Source organism: Mytilus galloprovincialis, chromosome 8 (assembly GCF_965363235.1).
Source record: "Mytilus galloprovincialis chromosome 8, xbMytGall1.hap1.1, whole genome shotgun sequence".
NCBI classification, from domain to species: domain Eukaryota; kingdom Metazoa; phylum Mollusca; class Bivalvia; order Mytilida; family Mytilidae; genus Mytilus; species Mytilus galloprovincialis.
In genome coordinates, this window is record NC_134845.1 from 42,683,633 (window position 1) to 42,704,003 (window position 20,371).

Sequence of the window (20,371 nt, forward strand, 5' to 3'; positions counted from 1 at the left end):
CACTATTTATAACTTTCATTGTTAAAGACATTATAGAGTTTAAAAAAATAAACGATTCTTCTTTTCGTTTTCAGATGTCTTTAGATATAATGGATGATATGAAATTTCATGGTACCTTGAGGAAATAAGTTATTTCATCTTTGCTTTAAAATAGTTTTATCTGTGGAAAGTCAATCTCAATTTTCAGAAGATGTTAATATCAATATTCATTGGATCAAGTTAGTCTGTCTAAATTGATAATTGCAAAAACTTAATTCACATTAGGAATGAATAAATGGACTTTTTTTAAATTATATTTGTTCAATTTAAATATAAATATTTTTATGCATGTTTTACTTGTTCTTCTCATAAATGTACATAAGCCAAGACTCAGTGTTGAAGGCTGTATTTGATCTTTACTGGTTTACGTTTTACAAGTTGTGACTTGGATGGAGAGTTGTCTCATTTGCACTCATACAACAACTTCTTATATCAATAGATGAAACGTTAGCGTTTAAAAAAAGAAAGAAAAAGAAAAAGGGTTTTCTTTTCGTTTTCAGTTACTTTTAATTAAGATTTTGATCTTTGAATTTTATGTATTGGGTGTTTTAAACAAGAAGATGGACTTGTCGTATAATGTTAAATGATCACTTAAAAAGAAATTTATTATCCGTACATTGTATGCGACAAGTTTGTCCTTGTTCACCTATCATGTAAATTTCTACATTAGATATGTAATATAGCAAAACACGTATACTAATATGTCAACATTATTTTTTAAACAAAAAAAATATTTGAACAAGTTTTAAAATTAAATGCTTGTCTAAGAGGAATTTTGTACTGAATCTAAGTAACGAATATTGGTTGAATTAATGCTTAAGGTCTTTTTTTTTATGTACATTGTATGTGAAGAAAATATGATATAAGACCGTCAAACGTTCTGATGGGAATTAAACAACGTGGCAAACTAGAACAAAAGGAAATATAAAACTAACAAAATTTATCATTCGTCATAACATGTACAAAAGGTAATAATAAAAAATAAGATCAAAATGCAGAATGATTTTCTTGATATTGTTCCTCGTTTTAATTCAATGAGTAATGGAAATGAATTTGAATTTATATTTTCCTTCAAAGGATGTGATACATTAATTCCGTTTGTTAACAATATAGGCGAAATGCATAATGAGAGAAACGACTAATGTCAATACAATAAAATGTTTATAAGAGGGACGTAAAAAAGGGGGGTATTTGCACGGAAGAACGCGAAATAACATTGCCATTTCACGATGAACGAACGATTAGAAATGTCTTGCACGTTGATATTTTTATCTATTTCACGAAACCAATGAATAACGAACCTTTTTCACGACTGAGCGTGAAGTTAAAATTGCAAAACACATTGCACGAAAATTACCCTTTACCACCATCTTATAATAATATGATTCATGACTATATATAATATAAGTAATCAAGATATTTGAAAATGCTGAATTTGTAGGGGAGGCATGTTGTCAAAATAATTGTGATACATTTTTGACAATTGTTTCAATGCTTCATAGATATCAGATATAGAAAGATGTGGAATGAGTACCAATGAGATAACTCTCCATCCAAGTCACAATTTATAAAAATAAACCATTATAGGTCAAGGTACGGTCTTCAACAGGGAGCATTGGCTCACACTGAACAGCAAACCATAAAGGGCCCAAAAAAATTACCAGTGTTAAACTATTAAAACGGGAAAACCAACGTTCTAATCTATATAAAAAATGAGAAACGAGTAACACTTATGAACCACATAAGCAAACTACAACTACTGAACATCAGATTCCTGACTTAAAACAGGTACAGACAATTGCAGCAGGATTAAACATTTTAACGGTACCAAATCATTTCCCTTATCTGAAACAATAGTGCAACATCACAACATAGAAAGACACACTATACATGTCTGTATTGTTTTCTGCATATAAATTTGTTATTTCTGTTTTTATTTAGTAACAATGTTATTTCCTATTGTTTGGATTTTAACCTTATAAAACTCTTATTCTTATTTCAATTAACAATGACATACCCTTCAATGAAAGGCTATTTACTTTCCAATTAACTTTTGGCGTTCATTTGACCTATTCGTACGTATCAAGGTAATTCCCACAGGTTATAAACAAGACATAGTTTCTTCCATCAGAAAAGAATGTCACAAACGATAATTAATTCATATTTGCAATCTAAACATGTTCAGTGATATTGTATTTATGCACCTAATTAGTATAATCAAAACATGTCTTTATAATACCTTATATAAGGTATGTATTTCATGTAACTGCCTTTTTAATGTCATTGTACACAGTAGCTGTTTGATATTTTTACCGCTTTTAACTAAGTGCACGTATCTCTTGGAAGCCTCCTACTTAAAAAAAATATCAATATGTGGTAAATATTAAAAATCCGTAAAAATTGTTATAAAACAACAGCATGTTGCCGAACGTATCCTTTAATCTGTCTTTTACTAACTTAGAAATGATAAAAGTTCAAATATCCTTAATAAATTTCACAGTCAGTTTTTAAAATTGACAAAGGGCATAACGATCTTGATAGTATACGCTTTTTTTTTTTATCTACTCTGGATTTCATCGTTTGTTTTCCATTCCGTAACGATATCTGGATCTCTCAATAAAACGGATCTCAATTTCATTTAAGAGATTATGCATTAAGCAATGACAATGGTACATGTAGTTGTTATCGTTTAGGTAGAAATAAATCATCAGTTTAGTCATTTTATTTCATCATTAATGCCACTCTTTTGTACTGATTGTAAGAAATGAACCCATAAACCACACCGTCTCTGAATTTGTATTGTCGGCATTTATCAGATAAAAATAATTCCAATATCTGTTGGTTCCGACTATTAGATAAAGTGCATAGTAGATATATATATATTGTATTATAACTTTCATACTTTCTGCAGTATAACATATTAAATACATAGCTATAAGATTAATACTGATAAAGAAAATCGAAGTCTACACAAGAAAATGCATGTACATTGTATTAGTTATCAAAGGTTATCAGGAATATGACAGTTGATATCTATTCGTTTGATGTGTTTGAACTTTTAATTTTTCCATTTTCTTCGGAGTACAGTATTTTTGTGATTTTACTTTTTGTCATTGCTCAGTTGATAAACACATCCGATGTCCCATCCAGGTTTTCGACATAGACCATACAAAAAAAAAACCCAAAAAACATTGTCTAGTAACAACATGATATCTTATGATTCTCCCCTATTCCAGGGGTATATCACTTTACATACATGACTCTCAAAATGAGTATGTATTATTTGTGAATACTAGGTGCGGAGCCCTTTATAAAGGCTCCTCTAATATGCACGTGAACAGTGACTATCAATCGCATATGCAGTCTAGTCGTATAAGTGAAACCCTTTATATTAGCATAGAAAACAAATAGGGTTCGAACAATCAATGTAATGGAAACAGACACAAATGTATTACATTAACATTAACACATTTCAATATCTTCATTGACTGACATGCGGTATGGCATTGTTAAAACCGTACCTTGACCTACAGTTGCTAACCGTCGTATATTCTCTGTATGTTTTTTCCTCGTCTGAGGCGCTGGAAAGCTGAAAAAATAAATGAGTTCCACCAACGCAGTTAATTTTAGAATTTACTGCCATGTGTTATGTAAGATCAAGAAACACTCTGATGGGAATTAAACAACGTGGGAAAACGACAAAAAGGGAACACAAAACAAACAGTATTTATCACTTAATTTATACGGAACTGAACAAACCTAGGATCAAAATGTTAAATGAAATTTCTAATATTGTCCACTGTTTTTGATCAATGAGTTTTGGAAACAATTTAGATTTTATATTGTCTCGCGAAAAATGTGATCTATCAATTATCTTTGTTTACAGAACAAGTGAATTGCAAAATGAGAGAAACAATATATTAATGTCAATACATGCAGTGTGCAAGGTTCATGACTAATATTATAATATAACAATCAAGATATTTGAAATTAAATCTTTATTGAGGAGGTATGTTTTCAAAATTATATTGTAATCAAAATATTATAACATTTTTTTTCAATGCTACAATTTTGTATTGTATTCTGTATATCGTTTAACTATTGATAAGTTTTTTTTAAAGAAATAATCCTATTTCATATTGTTTGGATTTCAACTTATAAAAATCTTATTCTTATTATGAAATTCATACCTTCCAAATGAAAGGCTGTTTACTTTTCAATTAAATTTTGGAGTTCATTTGACCTTGATGGGAAACGCCTTCGTTCTTATCAAGGTAAATCCCACACGTTATAAACAAGACATAGTACTTCCCTTCAGTAAGGAATGTCAAAAACGATAATTAAATTCACATTTGCACTCTACACATGTTCATTGACTTTGTTTCTATGCACCTAATTAGTATAATCAAAAAATATATATTTATGTTTTTCTAATGGCTGTTATTTAATGTCATGAAACTGTTTGAATGATATACAACGTTTTAACGTTTTAACAACGCGCACGTATCTCTTTGAAACATCCTGCTAAAAAATGGATCAATATTAAAGGAGATGTGTTTAAGCGTTATTAAACATTGCCATAAAAGTGCGAGGTTTGGCTAGCACCAAAACCAGGTTCAACCCACCATGTTTTCTTAAAATGTCCTGTATCAAGTCAGGAAAATGGCAGTTGTTATCTTATAATTAGTTTCTGTGTGTTTTACATCAACGTTTTGTTTTTGGTTGCATTTTAGTGTTTCTGTTGTTTCTTAGTTTTCTTCTTATATTTGATGTGTTTCCCCCGGTTTTAGTTTGTAATGCGGATTTGTTGGCTCTCAATTGATTTATGACTTTCGAACAGCGGTATACTGCTGTTGCCTTTATTTAAATCCGTAGATATTTGTATAAACCAACAGATTGTTGCAGAAAGAAACATTTAATATGAGTTTTACTAACAGAGAAATGATATAGACTCGAATATCTGAAAAGTAAAAAAAAAACAACAAATGTATGTTCCTGTAATAAATTGTAGATTAAAGTTTATACAAAGACAAGATTTTCAATTTTATTGCTACTAACTACTACATTTCAATATGTTATCAGTCAGGAAATGGGAGTTTTTACGAGATCTTTCATGTGACTGTCTCATGACAATGACTTTAAAATTGTTATTGATATGAACATCAAAGTTGGATCGGACATTTTGACTTTGGTCAGCTTGTCTTTAATTTTCATCACGCAAACGATGCATTTTGTTATTTAATATTAGAATTACACTTATAAGAAACGGTCCCGCTGAAAAAAAACCCATACTTACTACAACAATTTAAGTAAATTACTCGTTTGAAATTATCTCAAAATTGAAACAAACAAATAAGTTAGCGACTAATTTGGGCTGTCTCGGAACTTACGTGATTGGTAATATAAACACATGTTTCAACAAAACATAATTACCCTTGTTTATCTTTTTTGTCTTGAAGGTTATATTTAGTTATCAAGAAATTGATGATTTGTCTGTATACAATAGCTTTGGCATTTTTGCAGGTCTATTCTCGATTCTAATTCTTATTAGTCTTACATGTATTTATCTTTATTTAAAGTCATATGAATTAATTCATCATAGATACCAGGATTAAAATTTGTATTTACGTCAGACGCGCGTTTCGTCTACAAAAGGTCATCAGTGACGCTCGATTCCAAAAATGTTAAAACGAGTGACTGGTGAAAAATAATGCTTATCAAATTATTGAACCACTGCATATATATATCATACACTTAGTCTTCTGTCTTCTTTTGTCATTTTGTACACATCCATCACTTGTATTAAAGAGATAATCGTAACTGGAATTACGATTATCCTAAGTAAAATCTTTCCAGTCATTTTTCTCAAATGTAGCATGTTTTTGTCAATAGTTACTCAGCTGCAAGGTTTTTCTATACCATTACATCATATTTGAAGCGTAACTGTGTACTGGAATTGTCTAAGCGCTTTGAATATTGCCGTTGAAAAACTCGCAATGATAATCCTAACTCTATGGCAAATTTATTCTTCGATAATCGTAATTTCTTCATCGGATAATAGTAAATGAAACATAATAAATGTGTCTTTCAGCATTTCAATGGTATTTTGTGTGTCAACAATGCAAATGTCCAGTTTAACGATGACATTCACGCATATGAAAATAAATGTAGAAACTTACAGGTTAACATCTAGGACAAATTTACTTATATATATATATATATATAAATATATATTTATAACTGACAACAATATGCATAACCTTTTAATATATAAACATGTACCTGTTAAAGATATGCATGATATGGAAAATGAAGCAGCTGTCGAGTCAGTTATTGTGGTAAGTAGATATATATATTTTTCTAAGTTTCAATGTTGTGAGCGCGTTTAAGTTGGATTTTTTTTTAGGGGGGGGGGGGACAAGGGTGGATTAACTATATCCCACATCCAAATAGTGCAATTCTTTCAATTCATTGCTCAAAATGAAAGTCACGTATACCACATTTTCATATGTCATATGTTTTGCCTCCAATATCACGTTTATACTAAAATTCTGCGCAAAATTAACAAAAGTTTCCAACAATAACTTTATAACTGCATTATCGGATTCAAAGTCATATGATACCAGTGAGTGGTGAAAAATAATGTTTATCCAATTCTTGAACCAATGCATGTATATATCATAAACTTAGAACTCTGTGCACGATTTTGTCATTTTTTACACAAATATATCGTATAATCGTCATTTTTTCTCTCTCTGTCTGTTATGATTTAAAAAATATGGCTGCTCATTAAATGCCGTGTTTAAAGCCGAAGTTTACCGATTGTCACCTTATATAAACACATAACTAAAAACATGGATATTGAGCACGTGTTTAACATGTACAATCAGATAATTGTTTATTTTAATGACAGACCCATACGTACTGCGATCAACGGATTTTTACGAGGAGGGTTACGCTCAGATCACTATGCATACGGAAAATATGTCGGCGAATTGCTTCATGGAAGCAAGCAATTAAAAATAAGTAAACTTCTTCTAAATGTGGACAAATTAAAGAATTTTCCTCAGAAAAAAGTATATGTACATAAGTTGTATAATGAAAACTATCTATTTAGTTATACAAAACATCTGCATGATTTTTTTTAATTTGAGGTTTCTTATGACTTTAACAGTTGATTCTTTTATCGGTAGATATGAGTTTTCATATTTCCCTTTTCCTTATATTTCAATAAATATAGCAGTCCATAAATAATTATTTTTCTCTACAATATCTTCAATGCATTTGTATGCAGCATACTTTTCATATATCAAGTATTTATGAGTTTTTGAATTAGTTTGTTTCTAATATGGCGGAAAATGCGTTGTTTTCTCAAAGTTGTAGTCATTCTTTGAGTAAGTATTTCTTGTGAGAAAATTTAAAGCCATATCAATTTTGTTTTTTTTTATTTTCGGGCTTTTGGCCAAACTATAAAAGAACATAAATCCATGTTTGCCAATGAAATCCACTTTAGAATGTGCTTAACTTCATAACACACAAAGCATTCCAACCTTTCTCTTGTCTTATAAAGCATTGAATGTTTTAAGGATGTCATATTATTATAATACAAAATTAAATTGGTGTTGTTAATAGTTATTTTGTGAGAAATTGAAATATCTTTTTAAAGTCATCGGTGACCTATATGTTTTATTAATGTTTTCAAATAAGGTGTATATAAAATAAATAATTGTAAAATTTAAGCGATTTCTGTAATTTAGTTCTTTTTCTTCGACATGACCGCTATTTCTCTTATTAGTTCAACAAAAAAAAATAACAAAAATGTTTGCTTAGTTCGGAGGCAAATTGTGAGCTTAAATGGACGGTGCCCAATTTTTTTATTTCATTTTTCTATTAAGTGTATATACCCGCGAGCCCCCTTAATCAGAAATCGATGTAGGGTGAAACATGCGTTTCGCCTGACAATTATTTTCATATATCATAACTTCCTTTAAAATTGCCTCTTCGTTCATACCCATATTTTGTGACATTCCTAGTTCTTGGAAATTTCTGTATATTAACATAGTTCATGTTTCCCCATTTCCAAATTTCTCGAAGCTTGTTCACCCTTCCAATTTTATGATATACTAGTATGTAGCTGTTTTTATTAGAACTATTAATAATATATGCATAAAAAGAAATGTCATAAGATGTTGGAACGTTTCGTGATTAATTCATCACCATAATATCATCATATGCTATCAGATATTTTCAACCGCAATTTTCAAAGCGCTTAGACAATTTCAGTGCACAGTTACGCTTCAAATATGATGTAATGGTAAAGAAAAACATTGCAGCTGAGTAACTATTGACAAAAACATGCTACATTTGAAAAAATGACTGGAAAGATTTTACCTATATTTGCCGTCGCCATATTGGGATAATCGTAATTCCAGTTACGATTATCTCTTTAATACCAGTGATCCATATCGTATAATCGTCCAAAAATATCATCTCTGTCTGTTATGATGTGAAAATATGGCAGCTAATTAACTGTCATGTTTAGAAGCCGTAGTTAACCGAATGTCACCTTAGTAAACAATCAAGAAAGAAACATGAATATAGGGCACGTGTATAACATGTGCAATACGATAATAGTTTAAGTTCAATGACAGATCCATGCGTATTAAGATCACCGAATTTTTATGAGAAAAGTCACGCTGAGTTCACTGCATACGGAAAATACATCGGCAAATTGTTTACTTGAAGCAAACAATTAAAAAAAAAGTAAATTTCTTCTTAATTTGGACAAATTATAGAATTTTCCTGAAAAAAAATGTGTACATGAGTTTATAATAAAAACTAGCCATTTAGTTATTCAAAAATACCCATATGGATTAGTTTTTAAATTTGAAGTATCATTTGGCTTTAGGGCACCATAAACAATACAACACCTTGTGTTGATACACTTTAATATATAAAATGACAGACAATCATTCAACGCAGATTTACATCTTTGTCATTTTACATGTTATAAAAAAATTATATGATTTGTTTAAATAAAAAAACGAATCGATGTTTAAAACATACATGTAGTTAAAAATTTACCATGATATTAAGTACGTAACATTACTACAAGACCTCAGATTTGTTTTCTTCATTTTTGTATTGAGCATGGGAAAATCAACCGCATAGCATATCTTCTGGACGAGCACATGCAATTAAAAACGCAATCAATGAAATTAACCCGTAGAGCAGACTGTACCAACTCTTTAGACATCTATCTGTGCATGCCTTTTTCATAATTGAGTATACAAATGCGTCTGGTAAAGCTCAGTTCCGTTTACAGGAAATGAATTAACTCCCTTGTCAATCTGCATTTCCTGTAATACCTCGCGGAGTAATGATATCATTTCTATTTTAAGCTGGTCCCGATCACTAGCGCTTGTAAGTCTTTCACTACTACTACAGGGACTTCCCCATACAGGAATTTTTGGTATTCGATCATTATATTGTTGATTTTTAGTTTGTGGGATGTTTGATAACGTGGCATATTTTCCTGAACTTGATAGATTCGCCGAGTCACCATTCTTTGGAATTTTATCGTTATAACACTGGTAGTTTGTTTGCGTCGTCGTTTCAAACTTAGGGTGTGGTATAGGCGAAATCTTCTGAAATTCTTCGCGAATATCGCCTCGTAGACAATCAAGATAATTAGAAGGTTTCCCATCGTCTCTCATTTTGTCTTCTCTCAGTTCATATCTGAAATGTTAGATTAAATGATTAAAAAGCCCTGGTACACAGGAATTTGCACCAAACATATTTCTTAGTTTGTCTGAGACAATTTTGAAATCAGTTTAACTCTCTGTTTAATACTCAAGATCCCCGTATCAACGCTTCTTCGCTGAAAGAGAGAGGTCGCAACTAATACTGCCGAAGGGAATTTGGACTTTTATTTAATGGGATGACTAATATCTCATCACTTGGCGTCCGTCGTCCGTGTCATCGTTCGTCGTCGTCGTCGTTAACCTTTTACATTTTGAACTACTTTTGAACCACTAAATAGAATAGAACCAAACATGTATGAATGTCCCATGGGAAATACATACAAATGTCTTCTTTTAGAGAACCGCTGAATTGAATAAAACCAATCTTAACATGAATGTTCCTTATGAGGTGTTGACCAAGTGTTGGTACTTTGTAGCCGATCCGTCATCCAAGATGGCCACCAGCGGGTGACTTAGTTTAACATAGGACCCTACGGGAAATACATACAAATGTCTTCTTTTAGAGAACCACTCAATGAAATGAAACCAAACATAGCATGAATGTTTCTTATGAGGTGCTGACCAGATCCATCATCCAAGATGGCCGCCAGCTGGGGGGGGGGGGGGGGGGGCTAAGTTTAACATAGGACCACATGGGAAATGCACACCAATGACTTCTTTCAGAGTACCACTGAATTAAATGAAACCAAACATAGCATGAATGTTCCTTTCCTTATGAGGTGCTGGCCAAATGTTGTTACTTTGTAGCCAAATTTTATCAGTAGTCAGGTGAGCGAAACCGGCTATTGAGAGCCTCTAATTTCTCTTAATTCATGTGTATAAAATCAACATTTACCTAAGACTAGATATATCTTGTTTAATTTCCAGTAGATCATCCTCGTTTACACTCCCTTCTTGTTTTTGTTTCTTGGTGTGATGGATATACCTGTTCACGAGGCGTCTCATTACATCCTAAAATATATAGTTCATGTAATATAAAAGTAATGTCTTAGATCACCTGTTCGTTTTTTTAATTGAATTATTCCTTACAGAATATACAATTTGACGTTTCAGAATCTAAAGGACGATAGGTTATTTCCAAATGACACCAAAGTCACGTCATTGGTTGAATTTCTTTTTTTTTATGGACGTTATTTGCCAATGAATACGTTTAGGTGTTCCCTGTTTGAAAATATTACCCAGAACGTATTAATGTTTGAAAATACTAAAAACAATGAAACTAATTAATATATTTTGTTTAGAACTTTAAGATAAGATGTGTAAATAATACATGTTAATATATATTTATAATCTAATAAATTAGTTTAGGAAAAATCAAATATTGGATCACGAAACTAAACACAATGAGAACCTAAGAATATCAAATAAGAAGATGTGGTATGATTGCCAATAAGACACCTCTCCACCGAAGACAAACTCATTTAGAAATGGCAACTACATAATAGGCCACACCGTATGAATTTAACAGTGAGGAAAACTCATACCGCATAGCAAGCTTTAAAATGCCCCAACATGACAATTGTAAATACGAAAAACCTAATGGCTATATGTACAAAACAAATATGATATACAGCACAAACGACAATCACTGAAATACAGGCTTTTCTGACTTGAAACAGGCACATATATATTGTGTCGGGTTAAACCCGTTTGCAGGCACCCACCATAACTTGGGACAGTTGTGTAAAAGTGCAACATTAGAACACATAATAAAAATTAGTTAGAAAGGGTCCAACTTATTAGATTGATACAAAGCACAAAAACAACTGACAAAAAACAAAAACACAAAGTCATAAAGTACAGATTTCAGAGTACTCGAATTTAATGAAAGCTAGTTCAAAGATTAGAACAGTTAATAAAAATCATGTAACTAAGACTAAAATCTGAATTTACAATAACTAAAAGACAAGTAACAGATCAGCTAACAAACAAGCTAAATCAAAGTGTATGCATTGTATACAAACTCAAATAGTTTAGACGTGAAAGTGTTTGAAATTGTGGCGGTTAAACTCGCTGATATTCTTGCAAGAATGGTAACGCTAAGCTTTATATCGAGATAATAACATTAACGAGATAGCTGAAGGTGCACCGGAACATTTTTTTAAATATCGAGGAAAATAAATATTCGTGTAAGAATGGCAATACAAATCATACCATCGACTCTTTGGAAGGTGCACCGTATTTTTTTTCAAAATAGGATGAAATTCACTAAAATTCGTGCAATAGTAACGACGCAAGGTAAGGTAAAATATTTTTAAATTTCTGAGGAATGTACAGATATTCTTGCGATTTTTTTTTGTAATGTTAATTGATGATGATTTGTTCTTTTAGAAACTAGGATATAGAAATATAGTCACTTGGCTTCTTCCGATCAGCATTGAATCCCTGTGGGTCCGTCCGTTTGACTGAGATGGATGAATAAATTCGCAGTCTATCCTGTCAGGCTGGGAACATTTAATCTCATGCCTCGCATAGAAATAGTGTCACACTCTCATGTTAAGAACCCTATCAACAACTCATTGATGGGTCTGTGGATGGCCGTTTGCATTTTTGAAGGACTGACATCAATTCAACGATTTGAAACTTAAATCACTACTTTAATGTTGTTTTCTTCTATTCCGTTAATTTGTACGGTTTGATCTGTGAATTGGAAAATGTACATCACCATCTTTAACTATCTATGATGTTGCTGTAAAAAATCTCTTATGAAGTTCAACTTAGCAACGGAATTCAGAATGAAGAATTCCATTGTTTATATAAGATCATATGTAATTACTGTAAGTTTGCTTTAAGGTAGTACCAACCACCTTGACTTAAATAATTTGGCTCGATTCATTTTCATAAAATTAAAAAAAAAAATTTTGATCCTTTGACAAAAATACGAAAATTTCATAAAACTTGAACCATACATTTTATTGGAAAAATCTAATTGCACATATTATTTATAATATCAATATTTATGGCGCGGAATCAGGGTCATAAGTATGACAATCACTCATTTTGATCATTGAGAATTTTCACATTTTCCTAAACAAATTCTTTACTGATCGTCAATATGGATTTATATCAGGCAGATCTACATCTCTTCAACTTTTAAATGTATTGGACAAATGGCTAGAAGCCTTTGATAATGGGAAATCTATCGATGTTATTTACATGGACTATATGAAAGCATTCGACACTGTTCCGCACAAAAGACTTATGAACACACTCAGAGCATATTGCACAGAACTTTCAGTTCTGAATTGAGTCGACAGTTTCCTAAGTGACAGGATACAACATGTTTCAATAAACAATAAAACATCATCATGGTAAAAAAAACTTCAGGTATACCTCAAGGATATATGCTTGGACCTTTACTTTTTGTAATTTTTATAAATGACCTTCCAAATCTGGTTGATTCCGACGTATACCTCTTTGCAGATGATACTAAAATTTTTAATACAATTAGTCAGAAAGAGGATAAAACTCAAATACAAAGTGACTTAAATAAACTATCGCAATGGAGTGATACCTGGCTATTAAAGTTTCACCCCGACAAGTGCAAACATATGCACATAGGTAAACCTGGACCGGAACCAGACTCAAAATATAAATTGAAATCGACAATACTACAATACGATACTGAAGAAAAAGACATTGGAGTAATTATTGACTCTGAATTAAATTTCGAAAAAAACATACAAGTGAGAAAGTTAATAAAGCAACCCCACTAAAACTTGTTATATCGTAAATCTAAATTGATTTATCTTTACAATGGTGTATAACATGCATACATTTGTTGTCGGAATCATACGTAGCAATCCTTCCCAAGTATGTCAATCGTAATAATTTTGCCAACCGCTGATGATTTGGCAATAAACGCGTCACGTCTACTTATATATCTCAGTTTTATGGGAAAGTCGAAATAATTCTCGGAGTTATCTGATCTTGTTTCATTTTTATACGTAAAGTCAAGAGAGAGTCTGAATGACATTGGCGTCATGGAGAAATTTTAATCTAAAAAAGGAAACTCGTAACTTATTAGACTTGTTAGGGTTTTTTTTCACGGTATCTTATACAATTTTACTGAGTGGGTGATAAGTTCTATTCAGACATAAAATAACGGAATTTCGTCACCGCCTGACATTTTCCGAAAATGCAAGTTAAGTACCTTGTGTTATATTAAGGTATATAGGAATTTTTTTTCTGATAAAAGTGCCTGTGGACATGATTGAGAATGTGCAGCGTCGGGCAACTAAACAACTACCAGGATTAAAGAATTTAACATACTCAGAAAGACTGCAAAAATTAAAACTACCATCTCTAAATTTTAGACGGGTCCGAGGTGACATGATTGAATTATATAAAATACTGAACGGAAAATATGATAAAGAGGCGGCACAATTTGTTATATTATGGAAGGATATGACAACACGAACAGGGGTACGCGGCAAACAGTCTGAAAATATTTCCACAGAGATCAAGAACAGAATTAAGGAGGAATTCCTTTGCTCTACGAGTGGTGAGAACATGGAATACACTACTCGAAATTATAGTGACATCACCAACCACAAATATATTTAAGAATAGATTAGACAAATACTGGAAGAACCAAACAATGATGTACGAAGACTATAAATCAACAATCGACGGAAGTGGAGAAGATTAAGATATAGAGACTGATGAAGAGGAACTTTAGTTCCTGTATCAGTAAAAGAACCTTAGTAAGTAAGTAAGTAAACTAAGTAAGTAAATAGAACATGATTAAAACGGTCAGGTGATTTTTACAGAGTTATCGCCTCGTAGTGTTACATACTACATTTTAAAAGTAACGCCCCAGTCACACTGTCACGTTTTAAGAGCTACGTTTTTCTATGTTTTGAAAGCATAGCGAAACGGGAGTATACGTAACGAAGCGTATCGAGACGTAGTGATCCTTTGTTCGAAACGGGACCTGCCCAGTATGTTTTGAAAATTCAACAACAAACGTAGCGAAAATTGAAACGAAGTAGAAACCTAGTAAATACGTAACAAAACGTGCTTACTGCGTATCGAAATGTATGAATGCGTGTAGGAAACGTTGGTCTACACGTACTAATACGTAGCAAAACGTGGTAACTTAAAACGTAGTTGAAACGTAGCATTTTAAAACGTAGTAAAACGTGACAGTGTGACTAGGGCTTAACTTCAAACCTTTTTCTTTTCATACCATTATTTTCGAATTTGTTTAATTCCTGTACTCATTTGTATTTGTTCCGATGACAAGTTTTTTAATTCACTGATCGAGATAAAAAAAAAAAGCTGAGATCTCAAAATACTAATATCCCAAAGCCAAATATGCATACCAATGTCTTAAGTAAAAACATCTTTGTCCAAGGACACAATTATCGTCCTTTGGTTTTCGTTGTCTACGAATATAGTCCCTAGTGTAAACAGTGTATAACTTGCATGTTTTATTTGAAACACTTTCCCAATTTATTTCTTGATATTAAATGCATGAAATATTAAGTAGAGGGATGTAATTACATGTTAAAAAATTTGGGTGCTGAATCTTTATGTTAAGTAGTGATTTAGTCCAGTTCAAATTTTATCACGTCTGAAGCTGTCAAACTGAATTTTACACCCCCTTAACACAGAATTGTCAATATTTTGAGTTAGAGCTGGTAGAAGTTTCTATAAGTTTGATTTTATTTGTCTCAGTACACTACACTGTAAAACTCTTTTTGAGAAAGAGCAGGTGCGATTTTTTAAATTTGAATTTATTGTCTAAAAGAAATGCACTATGAAATAACTGTGTTCTCGGGCCTAACGTGTTAGTGGTTATCTTATGTAACATGTTAAGGCAGAATAGTATGTTGAAGACCGGTGTTCTAATGATGCTGTTTGTTTAATTCAGAACTCTTTTTTCTACTTTTCTAGAATCTAGTAAACTGTTGAAGCCTGTATGTTGTCCTCTAGATATCGTTGTGTTCTTTATGAGGTAGGTTTGCTGTCCACATCTTTCAGTTGATATGTTAAAAAGATTCCAATGCAAATGAATCGAAACCATAGACAATTAATCGAATTTTAAGATACAATATACTACGAATTAAGTGAAATTCAAAGTTATTAACACCTTCGTGTTTTTTTTTATATTTTTCATATGATTAAGTGTCATTCCTGCATGCTTTTGTGTTTAAATATAAAAGAACAACCAAAAATGTACCTCAAAATAAGCTAATTTCCTTTGCTGCAAAATAAATGAAAAAATATTTGTCAGCTTCTTAGTAAAAAGTGTTAGTTTTACTACCATATGATACATAAAATTCATCAGAAACCATATTAATGCAATCTTGTGTCCAGATTCACTGACACTTAATTTTTTTTTTATCAATTTTGAAACAAACAAAAACTAAAACTTCTGAATTTCGAGCCATCTAGTGTTTGTTTAGTTATTCCTCATGAACTTGATTTTTTATATTTAAGTTGGATAGTTGTTATGCCAAATCTCTTGTTTTATTCTGAAGAACAGTTTCATATATATGATAGCCCCCCCCCCTGTGAACCAAAGAAACACAAAAAGTCGCATATATAAAACACCAGCAAAAAATGAATGATAATACAAACACATTGACGGGATGTTTAAGTACCGAACCACGTTAAATGGATATCACATAAGACAATCCAACAGTAAAAGAAATATTAATAATAGAACAAAGAACAATATAACACGTTGTTAAGATGATAAACAACATCAGTACGCAGAATCTATACATCAAGACCATCATGTATAATTTGTGAAGTTGGTACGGAATATTTATCAACAAGGTCTTGGTACCTTTCGATGAACTTTTTTTTTAGGTGAAGTTGGTATATTGCTACTAAGGTGGGGGCAATTTATAATTTCAAAATTAAAATCGTCTCGTTTGTCATAGATTCTGGTACTGAGATGACTGTGTAACTCAAATTCGAGATATAAGTCTAAAAATGAGGCGGAGGAAGCCGTGTATGTTGTTTCTTTAATTTCTAGTTCTGGGGGATATATTAATGGAATCCAATCAGAAAAGTTCGGATTGTTTATGGAAAGAACATCATCAATATATCTGAAAGTGAAAATATATAATCTGGCTTCTTTGATCCTCTTGGTTTTGACAAGTGTCTGAAGGAACTCCGATTCATATGAAAATAAGAAGAGGTCGGCAAGAAGAGGCACACAGTTAGTTCCCTTAGGAATGCCGACAATTTGTTGGAAAGGTTTACCCCCAAACTCAACAAATACACTTGTTCTTCTGTGTAGCATGTTTTACCTTTTTGTTTGTCACTATTAACGAAAAATGCCTTATGATATCCCAAAGTAATGAATTTATAGCGTATGATACCATTTTTATGTTGAAATGCATTATTAGGGATTATTTCTTTTAGACGACTTTTCAATTTCACATGGGGAATGGTGGTATACAGGTAGTTAAAGGGAGATAAACAGATAACTTACTTGATAATGCAATTCATTGTATGATGGTGGAATCTTATATGGATCTCTGTTCAATGTGGGGCGCTAAAACAAAACAATCACGATTTTATAAGTTTAAATCAGTTGCACACACAGGTAACCATTGATGTACACAAAGGTAAACATTGATGTATTTTTTTTTATATTAGCGAACATTACTCTTCTAAAAGAAGGACTGGTGTTTGCAATTGATGATGTATGTACAGAGAAGTCGAGAAGAAATGTTTGAAGTATTTTGATATGTACATGTACCTGTTATTATAGTTTTAAGTGTTATTTAAAAAAAATAGTAGTTCCGTCGATACGGCACAATTTTCTCTGCAAGGTGTCTTTCTGTGAGTTTGTTTGAAAATGATACAGTGTGTCTTATAGGGTGAAACTAAAAAATCGCTCAACCCGAACAAAAATGTTAACCGCATGAAGTTACAAATTGTATCGAGAACAAAACGCAAACTCGATTATTATATCGCTATCAGATCGATGTCTGCAGACATAACTAAAACAACTGTAAGTTTGATATCAGAATAACAGAATGATGGAAGAACCGACATGAGTATCATATGATCAAGCAACTAAGTGACGGCGTCATGAAATTGCAAATTGTGTTAAAACTGATCTATAATAATCATATAAAAGATTATTAACATGAATCTGAAAGAAAAAAAATAACGGTTGTGGTGCATTTGTTTTGTTCTTCGGTGTATTCAGACACTCAAACATATAGTTCGATTTTTGATGAATCTAATGTTTCTGTTGATGACAATACTGCTTTGAATAATTAGGAATTCTCTGTTTTTTTTCTGCTAAAATGTATCCCTGGAAACTGACTTAAAAAATCCTGTTATGAAGTAATTATTATCCCTTTCTTGATTTTGTCTTAGACACTCCCTTTTAGGCCTTGACCGATGTTTAAACTATTGATTCTGCTCACCTGTCATCTGTATGATATAGTTTAAATAATGATTGATTCAAATACAGTATATTAGAGACCTGGATATCAAAGGTAATCGGGGTTCAAAAATTATGTATGAAATGATTGGAAAGCGAACTTAAAATGATGGAGGAATGGATTTCAAAAGAGATGTATGGCTTTTAAAAGTTAAGAACAAAACGACAGATTGTTCTTTAATAAGATATAGAAAACCTACTATGAATAATTTTTAAATGAATTAATGATTGAAAAGATTATCTACTAACATGAGATGCAAAAATATAAAAAAAGCAACTCTATTTTAAAGACATATAATATATATCTTATAAGAAATTTCCAAATCAATGCTCATAATTCATCTCAAGATCGATTTAATTGTTAACAATTCAGTCTAATGTATAACTGGTAGTTAAATGTGGAAAAATTATAGAAAGGGTATTTCAAAATGTAATTACGAATCTTAATTCTACTCTTTACGGTTTATGCCTCCGACAAAAAACCTTGTTAAACCACTGCTGAAAATAACTTTTTGAAAATGGTATTGGTTCATGAGTAAAAAGAGTCTTTTGTAGTTAATAAGAAAAAAGAGTTTTTCGTTCACATTTGGTCACGCGCTTGCTTAACTTAACCTGGGATGCAATTTTCCATTTTGTTTAAAGTAATATATATATATAAACGACCGTTTCAAAAATACGTTCTAACCAACATGGTTATTTCAAACAGCCGAGAGCCTTGAGTTCGTCGGTAAAGGTAACATCTTTGGTTAGCTTGCTTGCTAGCTGAATAGTGAAGTCATTACTAGGTTAGATAAACCACTCTAGTCTGACAGATAATCAATCTATCTGTCTGTCTGTAGGACTAGGCTACTTCAAAAGGAGGGTAGTTTACTTATTTCAGTAATAAAGCCTTTACGGTTCAACTAGCAAGCAAGCTAACCAAAGATATACCTCTTACCTACACATTCAATGCAATAGGCTGTAATAGTATAGAGCTGAATCCAATGATTGGACGATCCCAAAAATGATAAGCGGCTATAATGAAAAGGTAGAGTGCAAACGCAAAATTTGACAGCATAAAGCAATATTTCATAAGCTTATGATAGGGATAATGTACAAAACACTTACTTTGTCATGCTCTCCAGACTATTTGACAGACAGAAAATAAATTTATGTGATAATAATATTGATATTAAGTATTTTTTCATATAAAAATCCTACAGTGGAAATATAGAAAATAGGAATATTTTGCCTATTAATGCATTTTGTCTTGATTTCTACTTGATACATGTAGCACATTTTGACCTTTTGACTTTAAGTGATATTTAAAATTAAGAATACTATTATTTCTTTGACTCTCTATTCAAACCAGACGAAAGAAAAATAATAATATGTTTCCAAATGTTACGGAATAACCTTTTTGATAGACTTCATTATATTTAGAAATTTTCAGTCGTAATCCTCCCAAAGTAACATCGAAATCGTAGGAATTATAAGGTTCATTAATTTCAGTTTATTCTTCAAAAGATTTAAATAAAAAACGTATTTTGCAGCGCTAAACAGTCTCAAATGCAGTCAAATGCGTCACATCTTGATGTTCATTTCGCTTGTAAATACTTGCTTATTTACATGTACTCGATGCTCAAAATAACCGATTGCACATATAATAGAGAACATTTGTTATTAGACGAACATTTAGGGGACGAACATTTGATAAACTGGAGGAGGAAAAGACAGTCAGGACAATTTCTTTGCCTATTGACTACTAGTTTTTATTTTACGAATGCTTAATTTTTTCCACGTCTTATGCAATGTCATTTATTTTTCAGCTCTTCCCAGGCTTGGATATTCAATTTCAAAATCCTCCTTGTCTCCCAGAAAATCAAATGGTAGTCCCAACATGCAACATCTTACAATTCTTCTCTTAATTACCTTTATGGTTCCCGATGAGGAAGATCTCTTTATTCTTGGTTTATTCCCTCGTTTCTTTTTGAAGCAAAAGTTGAACATACTTTTAATTTGCATTGAAAAGTAGAATATGGACTTTGGACTGATGATCAAATTAAATGGCGACGGTAGTGTTGAACCTTCGTCAAAGTACGACATCCATAATTTAGACCTGGCAAATTTCCACTCCATATCTGCATGATTCTAAAAATAATTTACAGAA

At 31.7% G+C, this 20,371-nt stretch overlaps 1 protein-coding gene across 3 annotated transcripts in view; it reads right to left on the reverse strand.

Moving 5' to 3' along the window:
• Positions 1-8,991: 8,991 nt before the first annotated feature.
• The window catches only part of LOC143041986 (transient-receptor-potential-like protein), a 43,135-nt gene continuing 31,755 nt past the window's right edge, over positions 8,992-20,371 (reverse strand). For 2 of the 3 annotated variants that reach the window (XM_076214178.1, XM_076214179.1), the window contains exons 6-10: positions 20,134-20,352; positions 17,257-17,319; positions 15,991-16,014; positions 10,639-10,754; positions 8,992-9,777 (exon numbers count right to left, since the gene is read on the reverse strand). In XM_076214178.1, coding sequence (XP_076070293.1) covers positions 9,315-9,777; positions 10,639-10,754; positions 15,991-16,014; positions 17,257-17,319; positions 20,134-20,352 — 885 coding nt within the window. In that variant the 3' untranslated portion in view covers positions 8,992-9,314. The remainder of the gene's footprint in view (positions 9,778-10,638; positions 10,755-15,990; positions 16,015-17,256; positions 17,320-20,133; positions 20,353-20,371) is intronic. The other variant, XM_076214180.1, reaches the window with a different exon arrangement.